The sequence below is a fragment of the Carassius gibelio genome, chromosome A9 (genome assembly GCF_023724105.1).
Source record: "Carassius gibelio isolate Cgi1373 ecotype wild population from Czech Republic chromosome A9, carGib1.2-hapl.c, whole genome shotgun sequence".
Taxonomy (NCBI): domain Eukaryota; kingdom Metazoa; phylum Chordata; class Actinopteri; order Cypriniformes; family Cyprinidae; genus Carassius; species Carassius gibelio.
In genome coordinates this window covers 26,393,150-26,419,386 of record NC_068379.1, presented here as the reverse complement: position 1 = coordinate 26,419,386, position 26,237 = coordinate 26,393,150, and the positions used below count along the sequence as shown (strand labels likewise).

General features: G+C 36.1%; 1 protein-coding gene across 2 annotated transcripts in view; it reads right to left on the bottom strand.

Annotated features, from left to right (window-relative positions):
* The window catches only part of LOC128020271 (protein TANC1-like), a 152,915-nt gene that overhangs the window by 37,143 nt on the left and 89,535 nt on the right, over positions 1-26,237 (bottom strand). For both annotated transcript variants that reach the window (XM_052607106.1, XM_052607107.1), the window contains 4 exons: positions 25,611-25,880; positions 15,548-15,667; positions 13,051-13,332; positions 11,969-12,117 (listed from right to left, as the gene is read on the bottom strand). In XM_052607106.1, coding sequence (XP_052463066.1) covers positions 11,969-12,117; positions 13,051-13,332; positions 15,548-15,667; positions 25,611-25,880 — 821 coding nt within the window. The remainder of the gene's footprint in view (positions 1-11,968; positions 12,118-13,050; positions 13,333-15,547; positions 15,668-25,610; positions 25,881-26,237) is intronic.

Below are 26,237 nucleotides of genomic sequence, written 5' to 3'. Positions count from 1 at the left end.
CCATCATTGGCTGCTGAACTGAAGCTCATAACAGAACAGAAGGAGGCTTTGAGCCCTTGAGGAGCTGCTGTCAATCCATGTTGATCTAACACTGAAGCCCAATATCATGCCACTGTTTGAACTTGATAAATAATGCAAATGAGAGCTTTTCTGACCCATCCAGTCATCCTGGAGTTAGAAATGATAAAAGTTCAGCAGCTTAATGGATAAAAACATGAGGATCAGAACACAGATGGACAGAGAAATGGACAGACATCATTAAATGAGGAATATCTTAGTTATACACAAAATAAAAACCGGGAACAGGGAACATCTTACGTGAATTCAGATGAGTTTACAATGCCCTAATTTAATTTGCCCTAATTTATTATTGAAACCTCTGTTTGACAGATGGGGATGTTTTCCATTTGGACAGGTGGGGTTAATAGGAACGGCACAATCCTTACCCTGATATGAGGTCTGAGAAGAGAGCATCAATCTAAAGGGACAATAAACTCGCACGCTTTGAGTCAACACTCCAAACTCCAAAGCGCACATTAACTGACTCAATCTCTTGATTGCTGTGTATTTCCTTCGACCCTTCGACATGCTGATTAGACCATCATCACGAAGGATTTAGACAGCAAAAGTCTTTGGTTTGAGACACTGAGCAGCAACTAAACCAGGAGAAGAACTGTATATATTTTTGGACAAAAAAAATCTTACCACAAAGTCTAAACAAATGTTCAACTACTATGAATATGATATAATATAATAGGACATTCAAAAAAAAAAAAAACTATGCCTGATCATAGAGAAGAGTATATAGCATAGTATAGTAAAGGATAGCATAGTAAAGTGCAATATAGTATAGTTTGTATAGTATAGTATAGTATAGTATAGTATAGTATAGTATAGCATATCAAAGCGTAGTGTAGTATCGTATAGTATAGCATAGTAAAGTGCAATATAGTATAGTTTGTATAGTATAGTATAGTATAGTATAGCATATCATGGCATATAATATAATGAATATAATATAATATAATATAATAGGACATTAAGAAAAAACTTTGCCTGATGGAAGTATCATAGAGAACGGTATATAGCACAGTATAGTATAGCATACTAAAGTGCCATATAGTATAGCATATCATAGCATAGTGTAGTATAGTATAGTATAGCATATCATAGCATATAATATAATGAATATAAAATAATATAATAGGACATTAAAAAAAACTATGCCTGATGGAATTATCATAGAGAAGGGTATATAGCATAGTATAATATAGCATACTAAAGTGCAATATAGTATAGCATCTCATAGCATAGTGTAGTATAGTATAGTATAGTATACCATAGTAAAGTGCAATATAGTATAGTGTAGCATAGTATAGTATAGTACAGAATAGCATAGCATATCAAAGTGTAGTGTAGTATAGTATAGCAAAGTGTAGTGTATCATAGCATAGTAAAGTGCAGTGTAGTGTAGTATAATATAGTATAGTATAGTATAGTCAAGTGCAGTGTAGTATAGTGTAGTATAGTATATCATAGTATAGCATAGTATAGTAAAGTGCAGTGTAGTATAGCATAGCATGGTAAAGTGCAGTGCAGTATAGTATAGCATAGTATAGTATAACAAAGTGTAGTGTAGCATAGCATAGCATACCAAAGTGTAGTATAGTATAGTATAGTATAGTATGGTATAGCATAGCATATGCTATAGTATAGTATAGTATATTATAGTATATCATAGCATATTAAAGTGCAGTGTAGTGTAGTGTAGTATAGTATAGTATAGTATAGTATAGTATAGCATAGTATAGTGTGGCCTAGCCTAGCCTACTGCACCAACTGCAAATATGTGAATTAATTAGTCAACAAACTAATGGAGAGAGCTTTACTAATCAGCTTGCACTTAAGTGACAGATGCATGCAGGGATTGATTGGAATACAACCAATTTTGTTTCCAAAACATCACACACTCATTTGTTAAAAATGTAGCGATATGCTGTAAACTGATTAGTGATGAGCTTCTAATTAAGTGTTTTGTCTTATCTGTGGATGTGTAATTTGCCGCTGTCTGCTGCGTGTTTGCCGTCCCTAAGCCTCGGTGCCCATGTGGGTCCAATTCTCTTTAAATGTGACTAAATGACCACCCTGCTCACCTGTTGCCATAGTAACTCGCGAGGGATGGCAGGTCCCCCGGGAAACACGGTTGATACATCATTTAGCTCACATTGTGTTTGACAGAGGACAGCTTGGCCTATTAAGACAGAGACTCACGGAGCTCGACTGAAATCAAAAGCACTTTGCTTGTACTATGCCTCTACACACTCTGTCTGACGCCACTGGAGAATCTCACATCAGCATCGCAACAGTCTGTTTATCACAGTGTCTTTCATAAATAATGCGTTCCTTTACCTGGGATGACATAGATCTATCAAAATAATAATATTGTACATGTTGGATATACTAAAATAGGTAACACCAAATTGTCAGCATCCATCCAGCTGAATAACTAAAAGGTGCTTAATCAGATGAATGGATGCTTAACCTCTTAATTCACAACCCTAATCGTATGTCATATATTTGGCATTTGTTGATATTAGAGTTTTTTAATAAAAAAAAACATAGATTTAAACTCTTGCTCCAAGTTTGTAAACAGAATAAAAAGTCAACTTAAATAAAAGGAATTAGGGTTGCACGATCATGATTTTTCATGGCCGATTCCAATACCGATTTTTTTACGAGCAAACTGGCCGATTCCGATACCGATTTCTTAAAATCTTTAAGCAACAAACAAGAAAGAAGGAAAGTGTGCATGAACAATGTGTTTATTTGGTATTTAATAGGCCAAACAAGCTGTTGGCTATTGGAAACAATAACCGTAACCATCTGAAATTAACGTCAGTACCTAGACTAAATAAATGTATGCTATATAAATACATAATTCCAAAATGTTAAAATCATATGATGTTGGCGCGAATAAAACAAAGATGCAAACTGTTTCATTCATCCAGTAAAAAAAAAAGAAAAATTAGGGTAATGATTAACATCTATATTTTTTTTTAATTGAGCCAATGAAAAATAAATAACTATTTTCTCAAGTAAAAATTACAGATGTTAATCATTACCCTAAAATGTTTTAATTGGATGAATGAAACACTTTTTTGCAGTGTGCTACAGCAGGTGAATTTAAATCAAATTAAGTCCATGTAATTTTAAGGTTTATTTCTGGCTTTTCAAACGTGTATGCAAGTTATACTTTAAAAAAAAAAAAACATTTCAGTTTTGTCACAGTTTAGTCCGTTTCGTTTCTCATCCAGCTCGCGAGAAGATGATCTGAACATCTCTTCACGTTCTACTTGTGTTCAGGGTGCGGACCGGGACATTATATCCCAGTGCGCCCAGGAAAGGCTTTTATTTGTGCGTCAGTACACCAGCGGCTGATCGCTTCCTGTTATCTGTGCCTCAGACATGAAACTCTGCACTTCCAGTCCTGAACGGCTGCCCATGTCCTGCTCCTGCGCACAGATTTCGAAATACTTACACACAAATGACATAGTGAAGGATTACAATGTATTCTGTGCATGCGAGCGTACTTCTGGAAAAATCGTCTGAAAAAATACCAAAAACCGGCCAATTGCCGATCGCGTATTTTATTGATTTATGACCGATTTAGAGGATCTAAACTCTTGGTTCAAGTTATACATATAATATAAAATTCATGTTTTTATTATTGAAGAAAAATAAAATATTTCCTTCGCAGAGTATCAGTAAAGGTCAGGGGTTCTAGTCCCAGGGAATGCAAACACTTATAGCGTATATAATCAAACGAAAGCAACCTAGGCTCATTTGAAATACGTGACTCTATAAATATATTTCTGCAGTGTCGTTAATTTGTACCTTACTGCACATTTCGTTTGGGTTTCAAAGCGAAATGTCCAGTGAGTAGCACTAAAACATGCTTTCAATACGTGAGCCTGGCACTTTTTTTCCCCCACTGATATAACTACTTAATATTGTGTTTTTATTACGCTGCTTCAGGCACATATTGTGGTAGTGCATAATTCAAATATCCGGGGAGCGTCGCTAAAGGTTAATGATCAATTGTGTTGGAAATATGCCCCTACTACACCAAACTCAACCCTAAACCTACCCGATAGTGTTAACAAATGCAAAACTGATATAAAAATGCATTTGTTGATGCAACCGTGCCAACTTATACGCAGGCTTAAACTGTTTTGACAAAGCATAGTTTCATGGGATTCGTACCGGAGCTTTCGAGTGCAACTCCATACTGCATGATCTACCGAATAAACCTACCGCATATGAAAACCCATACATATGAAGCTGGATATGTGGCACTAACGTTCAAAAGTATCAGCATGTTAAAATTGTCTTGAAAATGTAACATAATATTCCTCAAGCAATTAAGCAAAAATTAGGCTTTATGAAAAACTTTATGTTTAACTGCCACTAGTCTTTATTTCAACTGGAAACTGCAGCTATTCTTATGCATAGGAACGTTTTTTTCAGTTTTGAAGAAATTTACTTAGTGGGACGCATGTGCATGTTGGCCAAAATAAAATTATAAAATATAATAATGTTGCAATTGTTGGAAAATTAAGCATAATGTATGTTTCAACAGTTTAAAGGGTTAGTTAACCCCAAAATGAAAATTAGGCTGTGTTTTACTCACCCCCGATGTATCCTAGGTGTATATGACGGTCTTCTTTCAGACAAATCAAGTCGGAGTTATTTTAAAAATCGTCTTTGATCTTTCAAGCTCTATCGTTGCAGTCAGCTGTTGCATTGCTTCAGTCCAAAAGAATCAATGTGTTTTTTTAAGAAAAATATCCATATACAAAACTTAATAATTACTTGAATCTAGCTTGCACTCACTGAATGAGGTATGAGCTCAGCGCTGCGCATGTGCCGGTGAGTCCGTGAAAACCAAAGTCTGTTTACAGGATCAAAATAAGCAAAGCATCCTTACTTCATTAAAGGAAAACCAGTCTCCTCTTGGCTTTTATCGAAATCCTCCGATATTCTTCTCTACAAATCCTAGTTTTATACTTCTATTTAGTGGCTGCTGTTTTGTTTTGATCTCTCCGCTGCGTTTCCTCATGCGTCACTTCTGAGCGGTGAATGTGTAATTCCCCCAGAGCTGCTTCTGTTTACAAAAGTAAGCGCAAGCTAGATTCACTCCCCAGAGCAGTGTAAAACACTTTTTTTCACGTCTTTTTTCACGTCTTTTGGACTGAAGCAATGCAACACCTGTTGACTGCAAAGATAGAGCTTAAAAGATCAAAAAACATTTTTGTATAACGCCAAATGGATTCATCTGGGGTAAGTTAAAACGCAGCCTAATATGAATTTTTGGGTGAACTAACCCATTAAGTTACTATTATCTGGTATTTTTGTATTAACAAAGCCCTTGGCAATAAATCCTGTAGCTCATTTGCATAATGTTTGGTGTGACTGCACCATTAGAACTAGATGAAGAATGTTACACAAAACAATTATGACTTTTTCAAAAAGCCGGATCAATATGGAGGAGGTCACTGCACCAGAACTAGTTTAGTTACTCAGAGATTGAATGCAGAGGTCGTGACTTCAGCAAGAACAGTTCATGGCATCTCAACTTCAGTGCTCTGCGTTCCAAACAACAGCGCTGGCATCGCTCCAGTCCCTCCTCTATGAACTTCAAAAGCAGAAGCAGACATATTGAAGCAACGCACATCCTAAGAAACACAAGCTGCGATCGCCGGTATTCTCTCTCTTCACACAACGAACACTAATGAGGATCCTGAGACTGCATTCACACTACCAGATCTGCTTCACAGTTATGATATTTTTCCATATTAATGATTCTTTTCACTCAACGAAATAAGATGACCTTCCCCACATGATCAACAGACGAGGGACGGAAATAAATCTGCTTGGATCTGTCTGATGGAGACTGATGAATTGGCTTCCTTTGAATTCACCAGTGTAAATTTGAACTGGATTTGCCAAAAAAATACAATCAGTTTAACTGATATTAGAACTGTAATGATGGGAAAAGGAATTACAGCACTGAAATTCAACACAAGTAATGCATTTTGGGAAATCAAGTGTCTTCCACAAGTTAATTTCAAATAAAGTTTTATATACAACTTCAAGTTTATATACATTATCATTGAAAAGTTTGAGTTTTTGAAAGAAATTAATACTTTTAATCATCAAGGATGCATTAAATTGGACAAAAATAAGAGTAAATAAATGTATAATATTACAAAATATTTATATTTCAAATAAATGCTGTTCTTTTGAACTTTATAATTATCAAGAATCCTGAATAAAATAAAAGCGTTATAGATTCCACAAAAATATTAAGCAGCACAACAAATCGGCATATTTTCATGATTTCTGAAGATCGTGTGACACTTAAGAATTGAGTAATGACGCTGAAAATACAGCTTTGCATCATAGGAATAAATTACATTTTATAATATATTCAAACAGAACACTTGTTGTTTTAAATTGTAATAATTTTTCACAATACTATTGATTTTACTGTATTTTTTATCAAATAAATGCAGCCTTGGTGAGCAGAAGAGACTTGAAAATCTATCAATATTAATTTGGTTCTGAATGGTGCTGAATGCTGGAGTGCAGTCAATCAGATCTCAACACTTGTGTTGCTGTTTGCATGAATCTGTGCCAGAAGTCTGTGATAACAAGCTGTAAATATGACCTGAAACACAGACACAAAGCAACACCTGACTGATTCTGCATCCTCCACCATAAACATGTCAGTCTGAGGGGAAATAAATCATTTATAACTGTATCATTAAAACTGTGACATCACCACATATTCATCTCAGTCCATTAACAGCATTGTGTGCTCTTCATACAAGACACATGAACACGAGTCAGTCTACGCCAAAACAAGTTGCATGTCTGTCTGAGGCCGTCTGCAAAGAAACAAATCCCCAAATCTATCTGAAAGCAAAAAACGAATTGGAAAAATATTAATAATTTAATTACCAGTTAGTCTGGTCTTTGCGATGCGCACGGAGAAACTTTGGTCACTTTGCAGTTGCATAAAACCAATGTCTATGAACAAAACACCTCTGAAATAATCAGAAGCCACAGAATGAGTCACTGCTAATGACAATTAAAGCATTCAGCACAAACTTTCCAAAGCATAAGAGCAATTTATATGAAATGCCACGAGAAAAAGAAGGTAGCAAGAATATAGTTTTACAATTAAATAAGTGGTCAGCCTGCAGTGTCAAGCGTAGACAGGAGACATAACATTTCTATTTAGCAAAAGGTTTTTACACAAAGAAAATGCCCAAAATGTTGCATGTCCTAACAGTAAGTTAGCATATGTGATAGGGTTTGCATGCAAATTAAATCAAAGCGTGAAGGTTTGGCCGGTTAACATAGTCTAGATAGTGGCTGCTTATTATTAATAATTAGTAAGGTAGTTAAGTTTAGGTATCGGGTAGGATTGAGGGATCTAAAATACGGTCAATAAGCATTAGCTTTGTAAAAACTAATAAACAGACAATATGCTAGTAACATGCATGCTGGTTAATAGAGAGAACTGGTCCTTAAAATTTAGAGATCAAATAAAGAAATTGGATACACTGTATCTGTTTTAGTCCACTTGTTGAGGAATATTATTGTCCAGCTATAGTCTGCTAAATCCAACTATAACATATTAATATATTTTAAATATTAAATTTATAAACTTAAATGATAACATTTTATTGTGAAAAGCACTATATAAATAAATGTGACGATGTGAAAAAGCATTCTAGAAGGCCACTCACATTTAGTATTCTCATTAAAAAATATGTTGCGTGCAAAATATTCATGCATAAATTTAGTAGACGGATTAAAGCACCTGGTTTTCTTTGAGAGGCTCTTAAAAAAAACATGAAATTGACTTTTATTCCATCTCCTGTCACAAAGGAAGCACAATAATATTCAATGATGTTAAATTTCGGTTTTAAATGAACTTTATATAGACTTATATAGAAAAATATACTGTATATAGAAAAAGGCAAAATATGAAAAACCCACCCAGGTAATCAAAGAAATAATCAACATATGCATCTTACACAAGGCACTGTCAGCACTGTAGATAGATCAGGCAGAGGTCGTGACCCTGCTGCAGCACACCTGTGCAGTTTCACTAGGTTTACAGCTGATAGATTCATGGGAAGAGCTACACACTTCAACTGCTCCATACATGCAGGAGGCTAAACCAGATACAGCTCCTGTGTGAGGATCCTGTCCGGTGTCCACACAGTTTATCTACTAATCAACAATCAATGCTGGAATGTGTCCGATCATCAAGGGCTGCATTACAGGCTTTGTTTCGGTAAATGTGCATGAATTAGACTCACGAGATCCACCAACATTCAAAACTCATTTTCTAGAAAATTAAATTAAAGCGTGGTTCGGTTGGAGTCGAGGTATGTGACTGTCTGTGCCGATGCGCGCGTCCACGTACAGGCAGGGACGTCTCGTGCACACTCTAAATAGTGTAAGCGCACTGAAAGTTCTACCGAGCAGCCGGTATCACAGTCAGTCCTGAAACGCCAGCATCAGATGACTTTAATGTCTTCATGGATGAAAAAAAAAGAAAGGAGATGTGAGTTGGTTGATTCAGTAAATTAGCTCAGGTCAGGGTAATCAAAATATCGGTCGACTTATTTTTTTACAGTCTATGGTCTACACCTGTTGATGAGCTAACGTTAACATACACAGTTGCTAGGTAACTTTAGACCGTTAGCTAGCTAACCTAAACATTTAATGTTGTCTAGAACATTCTGTGTCCACTTTAAACAGCAGCGTTTTCTGTCAGCAATGGGCTGCTGTTATAGGCTACTCAACTCATTATACTCAGATGCAGAAATAAAATAAGTCTTACTAATAAATGTTTTTCTAAACTTGAGCTATTGTTGTTCACTTACAATATTTGTTCATTTAAAATGGAAGTTAAAGGGGGGGTGAAATGCTATTTAATTCATACTGAGTTTTTTACACTGTTAAAGAGTTGGATTCCCATGCTAAACATGGACAAAGTTTCAAAAATTAAGTTGTACGTTTGAAGGAGTATTTCTGTTCCAAAAATACTTCTTCCGGTTTGTCACAAGTTTCGGAAAGTTTTTTTTCGAGTATGGCTCTGTGTGACGTTAGATGGAGCGGAATTTCCTTATATGGGTCCTGAGGCACTTCTGCCGGAAGAGCGCGCTCCCGTATAGCAGAGCACTGAGAGCAGAGACATTCACTGATCAGAGCGAGAGCGGCGCCAAATGTCACAAAAGGAGTGTGTTTTTGGTTGCCAGGGCAAGACAACCCTGCACAGATTACAAAAAGAGAAACAGCATTAAGGGACCAGTGGATGGAGTTTATTTTTACAGAGCATCAACGGAGTTGTGCAAGTGTTTGTGTTTGTTCCCTGCATTTCGAAGATGCTTGTTTTACAAACAAGGTCCAGTTTGACCCGGATTTGCACATCGTTTATTTCTTAAGGATAATGCAATCCCAACGAAAAAGGGTCACGATCGTGTGTTGGAACCGCAGACGGTGAGTAAAACTGCTTCAAATATCTCTGTGTTGTTAACTTAGCTATCAGCGCGTAAGCACATCAAGTAAACAACATGCGATGTTGTCATCAAACTGCACTTTCCACATGTACAGCTTAAAAAAAAGACGACAAAGTGGAACTTAGTCATTTTCCAAAACCGCTAAGCAAATATATACAGTTTCAGTACATACCACATAGAGACTGATTGCTGAAGCTGCTCTTGTTCAATTTCAGCCTCTGGATCTGATTCTGGATCATAAATATACGCTGAATCTGACTGTTAGGCATGGTTTGTTTTGGTTGGTTTTTTTCCTCAGCTTCCACACACTCTCAACTCAAAATCCTACTGGCGCTCGTGATTCTTTAGCTCCGCCCACACGTCACGCCTCCAGCCACTCGTGTTTTTCCGGGAAAAATCGGTACAGACTATCTTTCTCTTATGAATATAATAAAACTAAAGACTTTTTGGAGTTCTGAAGGATGCAGTGCTACTCTATAGGTACTCAAGATTAACAGGAGATTGAGTGAAAACGAGCATTTCACCCCCCTTTAATTTGTAAAAATTGACTTACTTTTTCAAAGAAAAGGCTTAATGTCGAGCTAGCCTGAGTTAGCCTATATTTTGTATGTAATGGTTATGTGATGAGCCTGAGTATAATTTTACACATCAGCCCAGTCTAGTCTGTAAAGTTATTGATACGCAGTCAGGTTTTTTTTACACATTAATCTGAAAATGAATGTGGCACACCCAGTTTTTAAAATGTACATCCAGAGACTCTTTTCTGGCTATGTGGACTCAATATGATCATAACTCAGTTGTTTTCATATCAGAGCACAGATGAGGTGGAGCTGCTTCAGAACAGAGAGGGAGAGATAGGGAAAAGCAGTAGCAGCATAACATTACAGGAAGGTTATGTGCTGTATGAAAGGCCAGGTGATTTTGATTTGTTGGTGATAAAAGGGCAGAAGAGTACATGATAAATAGTGAATACAGTTTGAATATTATCAAATTAAATGTTCTTCGTGTAGGAGCCAAATTGCATGTTGTTATTTGTTTAGAATATTTTTTTAACATGGTCACATGTTTTTTTTATGCCATGCTTTCATATCAGAGAACAGATGAGGTGAAGCTGATTAAAGACAGGGAGGGTGAGACAGGGAGAAGTAGCTCAGAGTTGCAGGTATGTGCTGTGTAAAGGGTCAGGTTATTAATTTTAATTATGTCATGTCAGAAACAGGCTAGCACATTTTCATATTTCATAGGTGAGACAGGGAAAATGTTTAGTGAAAGTTTTTGACTTTATAAAATTATTCTCTCAAGTCTTGGGTATTCAACAATAAATAAAGTAAGACATCTTTGTCTTATACAAAGTAGCCTAATATTCTTTTTGGGAGAATTTATCATTATAAACAATTTAATTATTTCCTGGATTTTGTATCACCATAGTCCCTAACTGTATGTAAATGGAGGAAGTGGGATTCAAATCGAAAACATTTTTCCCCATTTTGTGCCCCCCCCCCCCCCACTTCTCAAACCAAAGTTACTCCCTTGGTCATAAGCAACAATATTCACAATCGGATACTTTTACTAAAACATTGAAATACACACAAAAAAAACAACGCCACACAGAAGGCAAATGAATCACTGAATTCTGACTGAATCGATTCATTACAATGAGACATTATGAAGTAATTCACTGCTATGAATCAAACTTATCTACCCTAACACTGTTTATTCTCCTGACGTTTTAACAGAGCGACGGTATTCAACTCTCTCATACTCAGGAGTCACAAGACAATTAAATCCACACCATCTTATGAACAGAAAACCTGCGTGTTTGAAAGAAACAAACCCAACATTAAAGCATTCTAACTTCAAACCAGTGCTTCCGGCTTAAATACTCCATAATCCCTAATACCCATAATATATTGCTTTCTCCAGGGAAAAAGTGGTCTGGTCTGAATCAGGAGAGAAATCTGCACAGATCAAGCACTGTTAACAAGCCGAAACAGCTCTAAACAAATGTGTGTGTGGATTTGGATGTGAGATGGACTTTTTCACTGGAGGACGTGTTATTATGGACTCCTATTTTGGTCAGAAGCAACTGTTTACAGTCAAAATGCTTTAATGATGGATTTGTTTCTTACAAACATGCACCTTTTCACTTCTTCAGATGTTAACTGATGGACTGGATCACTTGTGGATTATTGTGATGTTTTTATCAGCTGTTTGGACTCTCATTCTGACGGCACCCATTCACTGCAGAGCATCCATTGGTGAGACACTGACGCAATGCTACATTTCTCCAAATCTGCTGAAGAAACAAACTCATCTACATCTTGGATGGCCTGAGGCTGAGCATCATGAGAAGTGTGTGCATGTACCTTGGCAGCCAGGCGTGTGACGGCCTCCTCGCGGCGCCGCTGTAGCTCCGGTGTGTCGGGACAGCCGCTGGATCGCAGGGTGTTGGTGCTGGGTGAAGGGGTCGGGTGAGGCGGCTGACTCAGAGGCAGATCTGAACTCAGCTCCCCATCTGGACATATCCACATGAACACTACTGAGACTATCTTTGAATATACAAGCATCAAAGACATTTTTCTCTCAACCATGCATGCATTTCAATATTTGAACATGCAATTTAATGTTTCTTGCAATTAAAAATTAAATGCACAAATGTAAATTAGATACAAAAATCTTATATGAACTAAAGATTTTTAGTTGATTTTTTATTTATTTATATCAAAACTTTATATATATATATATATATATATATATATATATATATATATATATATATATATATATATATATATATAATGCTTTTATTCAGGATGGACATTTTGAATTGGTCAAAAGTGACAGAAAATATATATGTAATGTTACAATAGATTTTTATAACAAATAAATGCTGTTCATTTGATATTTCTGTTCATAAGAAATGATCATAAAACAATGTTTTTGCAAAAATATGAAGCACACAAATGTTTTCAACATTGATAAATGTTTCTTAAGCAGTAAATCAGTATATCAGAATGATTTCTGTAGGATCACGTGAGACTGAAGACTGGAGGAATGATGCTGAAAATACAGCTGTGGTCACAGGAATACATTACAGTTTAACAGATATTCAGTTAGAGAGCAGTTATTAAAAATTGTAAAAAAATTTACAGTTTTTATTTATATTAACAGTATTTATGACCAAATAAATGCAGCCTTGGTGAGCAAAAGAATGCATTAATAAATCTTAACGACCACAAACTTTTGACTCTCATTATTTGAATTTAGTGAATGCATAAGAAAACTGGAAAACTGTTGATAAAACCATTCTTTTTTAACAAATCTGCGATGCAACAATTAACGTAAGAATGATTTGATGAACATTTTACACAAGCCTTCGCTCTCATTGTGTCTCATGCCTCTCATTCCAGATTCAGTCACGTGTTGAGAAACAGTGAACCAAACTCACTTTTGGGAGATGCGCTCGGGCTGTTGGATGCGATCTGTCGCATGCGGCCGCCATGGCAACTGAGGGCCACCAGGCGGGAGATGATGGCCGTTTTGCCGAAGCCCACATTGCCCACAATGATGGACCCGAGGCTCTCTCCCAATTCGCTGGGTCTCAGGTCATCCTCCAGCTGCTGGAACAGCCAATCACGGCCCACGAACACAGAGTCAGTGGTGATGCTGGGAACCTCAAACAGCAGCGGCTTGAGCATGATGTCAGTGGGCTTGTACGGAGCAAAGCGGGCTGCAAAAGACAAAAAACACAGGTTTACTCACATGCAAACAAAACAAGTTTAGAGTTTAAGCTTAGATTTATAGGAATAAAGTAATACTTAAAGGGGGGGTGAAATGCTATTTCATGCATACTGAGTTTTTTACACTGTTAAAGAGTTGGATTCCCATGCTAAACATGGACAAAGTTTCTAAAATTAAGTTGTACGTTTGAAGGAGTATTTCTGTTCCAAAAATACTTCTTCCGGTTTGTCACAAGTTTCGGAAAGTTTTTTTCGAGTATGGCTCTGTGTGACGTTAGATGGAGCGGAATTTCCTTATATGGGTCCTGAGGCACTTCTGCCGGAAGAGCGCGCGCTCCCGTATAGCAGAGCACTGAGAGCACAACAGACTTCACTGATCAGAGCAAGAGCGGCGCCAAATGTCACAAAAGAAGTGTGTTTTTAGTTGCCAGGGCAAGACAACCCTGCACAGATTACCAAAAGAGAAACAGCATTAAGGGACCAGTGGATGGAGTTTATTTTTACAGAGCATCAACGGAGTTGTGCAAGTGTTTGTGTTTGTTCTCTGCATTTCGAAGATGCTTGTTTTACAAACAAGGTCCAGTTTGACGACGGATTTGCGTATCGTTTATTTCTTAAGGATAATGCAGTCCCAACGAAAAAGGGTCACGATCGTGTGTTGGAACCGCAGGCGGTGAGTAAAACTGCTTCAAATATCTCTGCCTCCTTGTCAGTGCGTCCGCCTCCCATCGGAGACCCGGGTTCGAGCCCCGCTCGGAGCGAGTCGTTGCTGCTGCTCTCGTTCAGTTTCAGCCTCTGGATCTGATTCTGGATCATAAATAAATGGCTGAATCTGACTGTTAGCCATGGTTTGTTTTGGATGATGTTTTTTCCTCACGGTAATGTCACAGCTTCCAGACGCGATCAACACAAAAGCCTACTGGCGCTCGTGATTCTTTAGCTCCGCCCACACGTCACGCCTCCAGCCACTCGTGTTTTTCCGGGAAAAATCGGTACAGACTATCTTTCTCTTATAAATATAATAAAAATAAAGACTTTTTGGAGTTATGAAGGATGCAGTACTACTCTATAGGTACTCAAGATTAACAGGATATTGAGTGAAAACAAGCATTTCACCCCCCCTTTAACAATAAAGCTATTTTACTGCAGAAATTGTGATAAAAGATTGTAAAGACGACTTACAATTAACCTTTTCATATATGCTTTAAACAGCTTCAGCGTCACCCCGGAGTGAGTTTTTATTGTGCACGAGACAAAATATGTGTGAATAATTCAAAAAGTCATAATTGGATGCTGGAATATAGTGCTGTGACATTAAATTACAGACTTTCATCACTTTCAGTAGCTGTGTATATAAATAAACCTGGCTGTGTGAGTTGGATTTAAATATTTTTATTGTATTGAATCTATGACATAAAATAAATATATTGTTCTTGAAAAGTAGCTTTTTTTGAGAAACTGACAAGTGGCAACAGATTTTTGGGTTAATCTCACAAAAGACAAAGAAAAAAATATGAATAGAATTTTGCATAAAAAAATTACAGCTTCACTTCATATAAAATATTGAAGAGCATTTTAAATCTCGTCTAGATTTATTTTTTTATTAGAAATAAGATATAATATTTAATAGTTCTGCTGCTGATCTCTCTCTACCCTCAGACTCCTGAGACATGGGCTGCAGAAAGAGGAATAAAAACCACGGAGCTGAAGCTGCACTGATAGGAGCTGATCAATCTCTGCTGCCACTGGCTGTGATTCAATCAAACCTCTGATGTTCCTCATTATTTATCAGAACAAGATCAGAAAAACAGCTCAACACTGACACACACACACAGCTCAACCCAGCAGTGTTTATATTAGAGAAAGAGACAGATAAACAGAGAGGACAACATTTAAACACACACCTAAATGTTTAAAACAGTTAAAGAAAATCTAAAGATGATTTAAGAATAAAAAAATATATGTTTTTTTTTTTTTTTTTACATAAAGAAAATTAAGCTCAATTTAAACTTTTTTTTTTTTTTGCAAGAAAATTGAGGTGAAAATATCATGCAATTTATTCCAGACTAACAAAAAAAATTAATATTTAAATAAATATTTTCTTTATGCTTTTTATGGGGTTGGGATGTTTCATGAGGTTCCTGCATAATTAAAGAGCAAAACTAAGCACATAGACACAACTGCATGATGGGATTGAGGATGTACCTTTGTCGTGTGGAACTCTGCCCCCGGTGTTGTGCCAGGGCAGGCGGATGGACGTACGCAGGGGGGTGTTTCTCTGGTCATCAAGATAGCTCAGATCCTCCAGCTTAGTGGAGCTCGTCGCTGCACGAAACAGAGAAAAACAGGAGCTTTGCATTATGGGTAGAATCAATGCATAACAATAAGATCAAGATCAAGCGTTCAGTAGTGCTATCTTAGTCTTTTTTATTATCTACTGTATATATATATATATATGTGTGTGTGTGTGTCTGTGTCTGTGTGTGTGTGTGTGTGTGTGTGTGTGTGTGTGTATATATATATATATATATATATATATATATATATGTGTGTGTGTGTGTGTATACACACACACACACACCATTATACAAATATTTTTATTTTATGCTTTAATTTTAATTAAGTTTCAGTGATTATTTGCATGCTTTTTTAATACTTCTTTTTGCCAAAGCCCTTTTTAAAATTTGTTATATATGTCATTTTTATCTTTTATAATATAAAAAGATTATAAAAAGATTCTTTCAATGATTGAGATTTGAAATTTTTTATTAGTTCTAGTTAACAATAACAAGTAGTAAAATCATGAGCCCTGCTTTTTAAAAGTGACCACTAGTGGAAAAACTGAACTGTAATAATTGCTTAATTTCTTTAAAAAAAAAAAAAAAAATCTATATTTAGCTTAATTTTTATTAGATTTTTTTTATTTGATATCAGTTTTAGTAATTTTAGTACTTCGACATAAGCTATTTCAGTTAGTTTCCAAAGTAATATTTCTATTTCTAATAAAAAAAGATTTTAAGCATTATCTCAAAGCCCAAACATTTATTTATTTACTTGGTTATTGAGATTTGAAAACTTTTTTTTTTGTTTTATTTAAAATGGCTCTGCCATTTATAAGTGTGCACTAGCGACACCAAACTTAACTGCAATAATAACTGTTTTCAAACAGGTTTCCCTCTGTCTGATGTGAGAGGGAAAAATAAGACACATTGATGCCATATAAAGAGGATGAATGGGAAACAGATGCCAAAAGCAGTTCTCTTCAGATTCAGGTCTGGGTTAAAGGTCTCTGAACGAAACTTGGAACCATGGCGAGACAACGATGACATCATCCCGAATGCAAACTACCAGCAGCTAACGTGATTCATGATAACCACAGTAAAGAATGAATGGGGAACAGAACCAGGTCACTGAGCAAACACACACACACAGACAAACAATTAGAGACGTTTCAAAAGCAATACAAACCATTTAAATCAAATAGAAGTGAAAAACTCGACACCAAATCCTGCGAAATTTCACTTTTTGCAAGCTGTGTGTCAGAAACATGTCATTTTCAGTGAACTGCCTCTAATGTGCATCCATGCATCACTACCTGAAACTAATGCACCAGCAACCTGTTCGCTCTGAAACTTATTTTCCCAGTCGCACCGAAGCTCTTGATACTCACAGAATGACGTGTTCTTCATGCAAAGCAAATCTTTGCTTTCCTCTCTCTCTCTCTTCAGGGCACCTCCATGTTCACCCACCGCGCTTTCATTCGCATTCAACTGATGAACGGCACCGCGGACCGAGTCTCTCTCTCTGGCTTCACCGCATCGCTGAACACATCCTCAAAGAATCAGCGAAAAATCACATCCGCAGCGCTCCACTCTGCAATCCCAATGAAAGAGTGGACGGAAAAAAGTAGAGAGATGAAACGGAGAAGGATGAAGAGGTCTCTATCTCTCCTCTCCTACACAGAGGCTGACTGCAGTTCGTCAGAGAAATAATCTCTGATCCTCCCAGAGAAAATGATAGAAAGCTAATAAAACCGAGCTGAAGGAGAGTTTGGGCAGGAGGGAGACGGGTGACGGAGGGAGAAGCAGAGCGAGTGAGTGAGTGAACGAGTAAATCAGCTGCTCCTCTTTCTGATATCAGTGAACTGCTGCATTTCCCATTCACCTTCAGCTTTAAACAACCTCACTGTGTCACACGCAATACTACAGACTAGGGTTAGGCAAAAAATAAAATATTCAGAATATCTGATGTTTTCAAAGTTTCGATTCATTTTATTTTATTTTTTACATTTAAATAGTCAACGTTCTAGTTAACAATCTAGTTAAAGAAATTTCTATTCCAGGTTCACCACACATTAAGGTGTCAACGTAAATATAAAAAAAAATCACTTGTTAAATATCTTTGCAGAAGAGATGTATGAAATATGAAGGCACGTGTTGTAGAAACTTGTCTTAAACCTTCTCACTTTCACTTTATTTATGTCAAACGTTCAGAAATAAAACAAGAAAATTGCTTTAAAAAAAGTCAAATTCAAAATGACTACAAATTAATAAAGATACAATGGAGTTTCTGGTTGAGCAACTGCATCAGTATCATCCCTAGACTCGGACTCGGATTGATTATGATAATTGACGCAATTTTTGTAACCTTATAACATCTTTGTTTACAAGTAACCCTAATAGGTGTGGGATGGTCGGCTGAAATATATCGAACTGTTCAGATCTCCACGTTTGTCAAATAACACGTAAAACAAACAGTAATGTAATGAACAGTAATGACGGACCGCAGCTTCTCTCTTTAAGGGATGTGTATATGCTAATAGGGCATACACACACACACCCACACCATTATACATATATTTTTATTTTATGCTTTTATTTTAATTAAGTTTCAGTGATTATTTGCATGCTTTTTTAATACTTCTTTTTAATTTTTATTTCAATTTTAGTAATTGTATTAAACTTTTTTAGTTAGTTGCCAAAGCCCTTTTTTAAATTTGGTATATATTTCATTTTTATCTTTTATAATATAAAAAGATTATAAAAAGATTATTTCAATGATTGAGATTTGAAAACTTTTTATTAGTTCTAGTTAACAATAACAAGTAGTAAAATCATGAGCCCTGCTTTTTAAAAGTGACCACTAGTGGAAAAACTAATTGTACTAATTGCTCAATCTCTTTAAAAAAAAAAAAAAAAAAAAAATTATATATATATATATATATATATATATATATATATAGCTTAATTTTTTTTTTTTTAATTTGATATCAGTTTTAGTAATGTTATTACTTCTACATAAGCTATTTCAGTTAGTTGCCAAAGTAATATTTCTATTTCTAATAAAAAGATTTTATGCATTATTTCAAAGGCCAAACATTTATTTATTTATTTTTTATCATCATTTATTTTTTTTTGTTTCAGTTAAGTAGTGAAATCAATGGCTCTGCCATTTATAAGTGTGCACTAGCGACACCAAACTTAACTGCAATAATAACTGTTTTCAAACAGGTTTCCCTCTGTCTGATGTGAGAGGGAAAAATAAGACATATTGATGGGACTTTCCCTGAGTTTGACATCAAGGTAGTGAGAAATCTGGAACTGCTAGTGTGGAGAGACTGACAAAACTCCTTCATTGGGAGAAAGCATGCTCAGTCGGAGGTGTCTGTGGTCTAAAAGATATTTCGATTGACAGGGAAACATCCATCCATCAACATCTTCTCTTATAAAAGCGCACATTGGCTGCAATTTTGAGAAGGTTTTTAAACGTTTGTGTTGCAGAACCGATAAAGTTGTTTTGCACATTTACAGTCAGCCAGTTCCTATAACTGAACTAAAGCCAGTTCTAAGCAGCCAAAACCTTCACCCATGTGTTATCTGTTTGTCAACAGCACTCATGAATGATGGCGAATCACAACTCTGAGTCCTGGGGGTCTGGCTGTGTGTTTGCAAGATCGATTAGCGTCATCCCAACGGTGCAGTGAAGGAGCATCTGACGCTTCATCTCAACATGAATCAAGAGTGTTAGCTAACATCACCCGCTTCAAAAGGCCCACTCATCTGACCTCATGAATATTCAAGCCATGACATCATCTGAGCTATGCATATTCATCGGTGGGCTCCTATATTTAAGTAAACAGACAGCAGATTACTCGACGAACGCAGGGGAATAAAACGTAATCTGTCCAGTCTGCTCCTAAAGCTGATCTGATTAGGTTTCTCTCTCAACGAGGTTTAGCTCTGCCACTGAGGAATGATTGTCTGTACATCAGACATCAGATACACTGTGCTGCTTTGACAGGTACAAGTACATTTGAGATTCAGTCTTTGGTTCTGTGTAAATTAAACACTGTATCAGAGACACTCGTTGTCTAGGAGCATCTTTTCACCCACGTCTCTGTCGGATGATATTTAAATATGTACAGTATCGGTCTACTGTACTTTTCTTGGCTCCCTGTAAAACCACATTTATTGATGTTATTTTCCTACAATTAAATGAAGACAAGACTGAAGTTATTTGAGAAAGATATGGTTAAAAGCCACTGGTCATTCCCTAACGGTTCATGTGGTTATGTGAGGAATTTGGGAGTAATTATTGAGTTTTGGCCAGTGTTGAAAAAACATCCCTTTTTCAGTTAATTAAAATGAGGGAACTAATTAGCACTAACCCATTATTTACTAAAGCGAGGGAATGAATTGATACAAGGCAACAATATACTAAAACCAGGAAACAAATGTGACAATGAAGCACAAAAAATCAGTCTTAAGCTGCACAGGTATGTTTGTAATATATTTGTAGCAATAGTCAAAATAACACTGTATGAGTTTTCTTTTATGCCAAAAATCATTAGGATATTAAGTAAAGATCATGTTCCATGAAGATATTTTGTAAAATTTCCTTCGATAAATATATAAAAAATAATAATTTTTGATTAGTAATATGCATTGCTAAGAGCTTCATTTGGACAACTTTAAAGATGATTTTCTCAATATTTAGATTTTTTTGCTTCCTCAGATTCCAGATTTTCAAATAGTTGTATCTCGGCCGAATATTGTCCGATCATAACAAACCATACATCAATGGAAAGATGATTTATTCAGAAAAATTGACACTTTAGACAATTTGGCCACCATTTACCAAAACGAAGGAAACATCTTAATTTGTTGCCACAACATAGATACAGCATATATTTTTTTTTTTTTACATATTCCATAGCGTCATACTATATAATTAAATGTGACTTGATTTCTTCTACTCAGAGCTTCAGCTTTAAAGTACTACAAAAAAAAAAGCATGACAGGAGAAATGTTAGAGGTTTCTTTTCCCATTCCTGAATGTGTTTAGATACTTTACTGAGCTTTAAAGAAACTATCATCTGTCATGTGTGGAAAGATCTGCACAAAATATTCCTAGTTTCTATCAGTTTTTTCACCTTTAAATGAAGGTTAACATGTCTGCTGCTTCAGTGCTTGTTTTGCAGAAGGTAAGGTTGAAGGTTGAAGGTTTATTTGCACATATAACATTCGAAATACAACTTTACAAATCCATTGAAGAAAAAAAGAAAACAAAATACTGTGCGGGAGAGAGTGAGAAGACCATAAGGTCTTATGAAACCACCTCCCCAAAATCTCATTAAATGAACGTAAAATTACATGATCAAGCAAGACAATACAATCAGTACATCAAACATTTTAATAAACAAATTACCAAGATAAACTTATTTATATGTTAACATTTTTTTCAGCTCTCTTTTGAAAGAATTTAGAGTGGTTTTAGTCTTTAAAGCAGGGTCTAAATGATTCCAGAGGGAAGGCCCTCTGTATTTCAGTGTAGATTGGTTGGTTGTAAGCACACTTGGTGTTCTGCAGACGTGCCCTGCTGCGTGATAATACAATTATAGATTTATGTCTGTTATATTTGGAGGCTAACTGGTATTGAGATGGCAATCGAAGTGAGTCAAACGACCTCCTTCAAGAGCAGACACGACAGAGCATGCCGTTATCTGTCCAGCTGCAGTGTGCTCATCCTGTAAAATACTTTATTTTTCATTTTCCACATTAAATAGCAAATCGGCTTAATTAGTTTGAGCGCTATGCTTTCTTGAGTCTAATTAAACTCATGCAGCGCCGTCAGTTGGTGTGTATATTTGCTGTTTAAGCTCATTAGCGCTGTTTGCAAAAGCGAGAATCACTGACTATTGCTCATACGAGAGGTTACAGGGTTTCTACAACAGCCGATGCTAAATGTTAAACCTGGGCTTTTCTCTAAGACTTAGGATTTTCTCTTAGGATGCATTCAATTGATCAAAAATGACAATTTCAAATTTTCATCTTTCTACTCAAAGAATCCCACAAAAATAGGAATTGTTTTTTTTTTTAACACTGATATATTTTCATGATTTCTGAAGATCATGTGACACTGAAGACTGGAGTAATGATGCTGAAAATACAGCTGCGCATCACAGAAATAAATTACAGTTTACAATACATTTACATAGAAAACAGTTATTTTGAACTGTAAAAAAATATTTTACAATATTACAATTTTTACTGCATTTTTGATCAAATAAATGCAGCCTTGGTGAGCAGAAGAGACTTCTTTCAGAAACATTAAAAAATCTTGCTATCCTAAAATTATTCAGTCTTATGATCTAAAATGGTTTACAAAAATAATCGTAATAAACAAACCGCAATCAATCATTGATTCGTTTTAAATGGACAGTTTTGAACTGACTCACTGAATCAATCTTACCAATTCCAGAACTGTTTCTACCACTGAAGCTTCAATCAGAGATGCTAAAGCTGTTTCTTAAGCTATAAACACACTCCACACAAGCACAAAGGCAGATGAAAATATTAAGTCAATAAACAGCACGTGCACTAACCTGCTGAACAGACTTATGCATTAGAGCACGACTGTGGCGGTAAAAAACTTCCGTCTCAAGGGAAGATGCAAACCAGATGTGCTATTATTCAGGGAATAAACTGGAACCTGTTAATGCTGACAGCTTAATTAATTTTAACTAACTTGGACAGCAACATTCTTTTCAAATTAGCTTGAGCTGAAAGACAAAAATGACAGCAGAAGCAATGAAGTGTGACTATATTGCCAAACTTTACATTAGATAGATGCATTTTGTACACACACTCAAGTTCTCATCTGTAAGATAAAAAAATCACATGCAAAAAACCCAAAACATTTTGCACATGCTGCAACATATCTGAGATTTCTGCTGGATAGACACGGGTGAGATTTTCTGAGCGGTTGAAATGGGGTCTTTGTTTTCTACGAGAGCGAGAGACAGAGAGTTCAGTGTGGTCTTAATGAGCTGTCCAGTTAATGGATCGGTTGCCTGGACACAAATGAAGTCTCAGAAATTAAATGGAATGATTATTCACTGAGGTGGAGAATCCCAGACAGACTGAAGACTAAAACGGCAGCATCTCCCCTGACAGCACCATTTACTCCACAACACTTTAAGAAACAGATCACAAAAATGGATAATGTCTTTCCAAACTGGATGCTGTCAACCTCCAAAAAGGAAAAGAAATGTGATTAAAATGGACCAAGATATGTAGATCAACGATTAAAATAAAGTGCGGATGGAATTTAAAGACTTCCAGTGAACTGTTAATTGGTTCAACCAATTCAGCTCAACAGAACAATGTGTTTACAAATGACTCATTTGAGCTGATTTGTTACCTGGTTCAAACAACTGAAAGTCAAAAGAATCATTCGTTCACAAACCAAATACCACTATGGCTTGTGACTCCAAATATAAGCAGCATATAGTGGACAAAATATTAAATCAGACAAATTTGTTAATTAATAATTTTTTTGATTCGTTACCTGGTTCAAACAACTGAAAATAACGAATTATTTATGTTGATTAGTAAACTGCGTTGATTATTAGAAAATAATAAATTCAAAAGAACAGTTCATTCAGAAATGAATCACTGAGGATGATTTAGAAACGGGTTTAGCTAATGAATTAAAAAGAATCAACAAAAAATGAACAAGTGATTCAGTTAATTCATGAATCACTTAGATTGATTCATTAACTGCTTAACTGGTTCAACCAACTGCCCAGCTCTACATTAGAGAGATGTGATTTGCACACACACACACAAACACACTTTGTCCAAAGCAAATGGAGACTGTGAGACACTGCGTCCCATACCTGTCCTCCAAGAGCATCATCTGATGATGCCGACTTTATCTGTCCATCCCATTAGCTCCACGAAAACCAACACCAATGCAGCAGAACTATGATTGACTATCATTATGCCAGGAGTCAAACAAGCTTTATGACTGGATGATAAGCCATGCACTTAAAATCAGATGGATCGAGAGGGTTTAGGAAATATCTGAATGAATGAGTGAATGAGGACTGTAGATTAGATCAATCAGAATGGCATATTACAATACTCAGACAGTCTTTACTGAAGCACTGGATCTACAATCAATCAATGCTGAGTGCCATTTGAATCAATCTAATGATTCATTACTGATTGAATCATTCAGACTGGTTCTTCACTCATTCAAAACAAACCAAAAACTATTATGTTGAATTTAAGACTTCAAACAATATGGCAACAGGTAAAAAAAAAAAAAAAAAAAAAAAAAAATAAGAGGAGAGCTTTAATGGTACTTAAAATAAAATTTAATTCAATTAATTTAAATAAAATAAAATAAAAAACTCTGCAACCAAAAATTTTTAGGGGAAAGCTTTCTTTTTAACATACATAAAAGCAATACACACTTCTTTAAATTAATAAAAAAATAAATTAATTATGCAACCACAATTATTTTAGAGGAAAGTTTACTTTTCTACATAAACAGAAATACTTCCCAATTTTTTTTTTTATTAAATTAAAATAAATTATGCAACCAAATATTTTTTTATAAAATAATTAATGGAGATATTACAGTATTAGAATCTTTAAGCAGAATATAAATTGGAAGAGGAATCATAAAATCCCTCGGTTCCCATCTGTAGCTGTATTTTGTGAGTGTGCGTGTGTGTGTGTGTGTGTGTGCAGCTGTGACAGCAGTGAAGTTACAGATCTATCAAACGCTCAGTAAAGATTAATGCTGTATTCACCGAGGCCAAACAGAGTGTGAAATGAGTAAAAGCAAGCAGGTGTACAAAATGAAAATGCAAACACACACACACACACACACAGTCTAAAGAAAACCTACTCTAACCTTGACAACTGCACATGCTTTATAATGCCAACCGGCTTTTATTGTTTCACCTCAACTCACTTAGTTTAATGACTGATGGCTTTTTATGAGAAGTGGTTCTGGACTTTATCTTGCACAACGTACACACACATCACATTAAACCAGAACCAACACACACACACATTCATCTCTCACACAAACACCTCAACAGCTTCTGAACACTTCAAAATCAAAATCTTCAAAAACATGGTCATGAAATCCATCAACAACACTTCAAGGTCACATCAAAATAAAATTATTATTAAAAATTATAAATAAAAAATATATTGATTTCAGCCTTTTTTATCATCATTAAATTTGTGAGAATTGTGACATTATTTTCATGACAAATCCGCCTCGAATTCTTATTACTACAATGCATAACTTTAAATATATAGAAACTGCCTATAATTAACAAGCATTTAAATAAAACTGAATAGAATTGATATTTTTGTAGGTATTTCAGTGCAACTAATCAGTGCCTGGTAGATCTTATTCACTTTTTAAAAAAAGTTCCTGGTCCTGTTCCTTTAAAAAAGACATCAACTTCATAATTCTTCATAATATTTGTATTTTGTATGTATGAATAATTGTCATGAAAGGTATGTCACAATGCAAAACCTTAATTGTCAAAAATGTCTTGTTTCTTTCTCATTTCAGTGTGAAATACAATGTGTTTTTATGAGATTCACCCAACTGACAGAGAAGCGGGAAAGGTCACGTGATCAGTCTGACCAGTCTGAGAAATGTGAACAGACAACGACCAACACACACACACACACACACACACACTCACACATACTCAACGGCTGCCTGATGTATCTGCTTCCTCAAGGAGCAACAGGAGAAACAATGTGCCTCCTAAATAATGAGCTCTGTCACAATCTACATCACACACACACACTCTTGAAGTGGCGTCATGTCTTCCCATGAGCCTCTGCTCAGCTTCATTCCAGCGATCACGCGTCAGTCACTGCCTCGGGGATCACTAGACGATCCTGAAGGTGTGTGTTCTGCTGGTAAATGCATTGATAACTCTTACCTGCCACTGAGTTCGGCCGAGGCATCATCAGACTGGACGAGTTCTGCATGTGATACAGGACAGGGCCCTCAGATTCTGTGGCTCCTGAAGTCTTCTTAGCCGTGGAGATGCTCCGTACCCGTGTCCCGGATGCTGACACTTCCTCCTCGGCCACCGGAGAGCATGTGTCTGGCCGCACATGCTGAGCGCAGCTCCTTACACGGCCCTCTTTACCCCACTCCAGACTGGAGCCGCTGCGCTCCTCATTCTCTGAAGAGCTGGTGATGGTGGCTGGAAGAGAGGGAACTGGATCACTGACACTGTGTGCACACATGATTCTGATTCATCCATTTAAACTGATTCTATTCAATTCAAATCAACAGTGCACACTAGATTTCTGACAAACAATATCACAGTCTTTTATCTTGGCTAGTTAGAGATAGAACATATACTCTCTATTTTATGTCTAACATGTAGCACTCACACACGCTCACACAAACACACGCTTACAGTGTGAAGATGCTTATGTATTGCATTCATGTCTGCATTATAAATGAGATGATCTCTATTTTGAGTGACAAGCGAGTCAGTATTTGGTCTCATCTGCTGTAATGACAGCAGCACTGGAGCCATATGAGCTAAACCTGA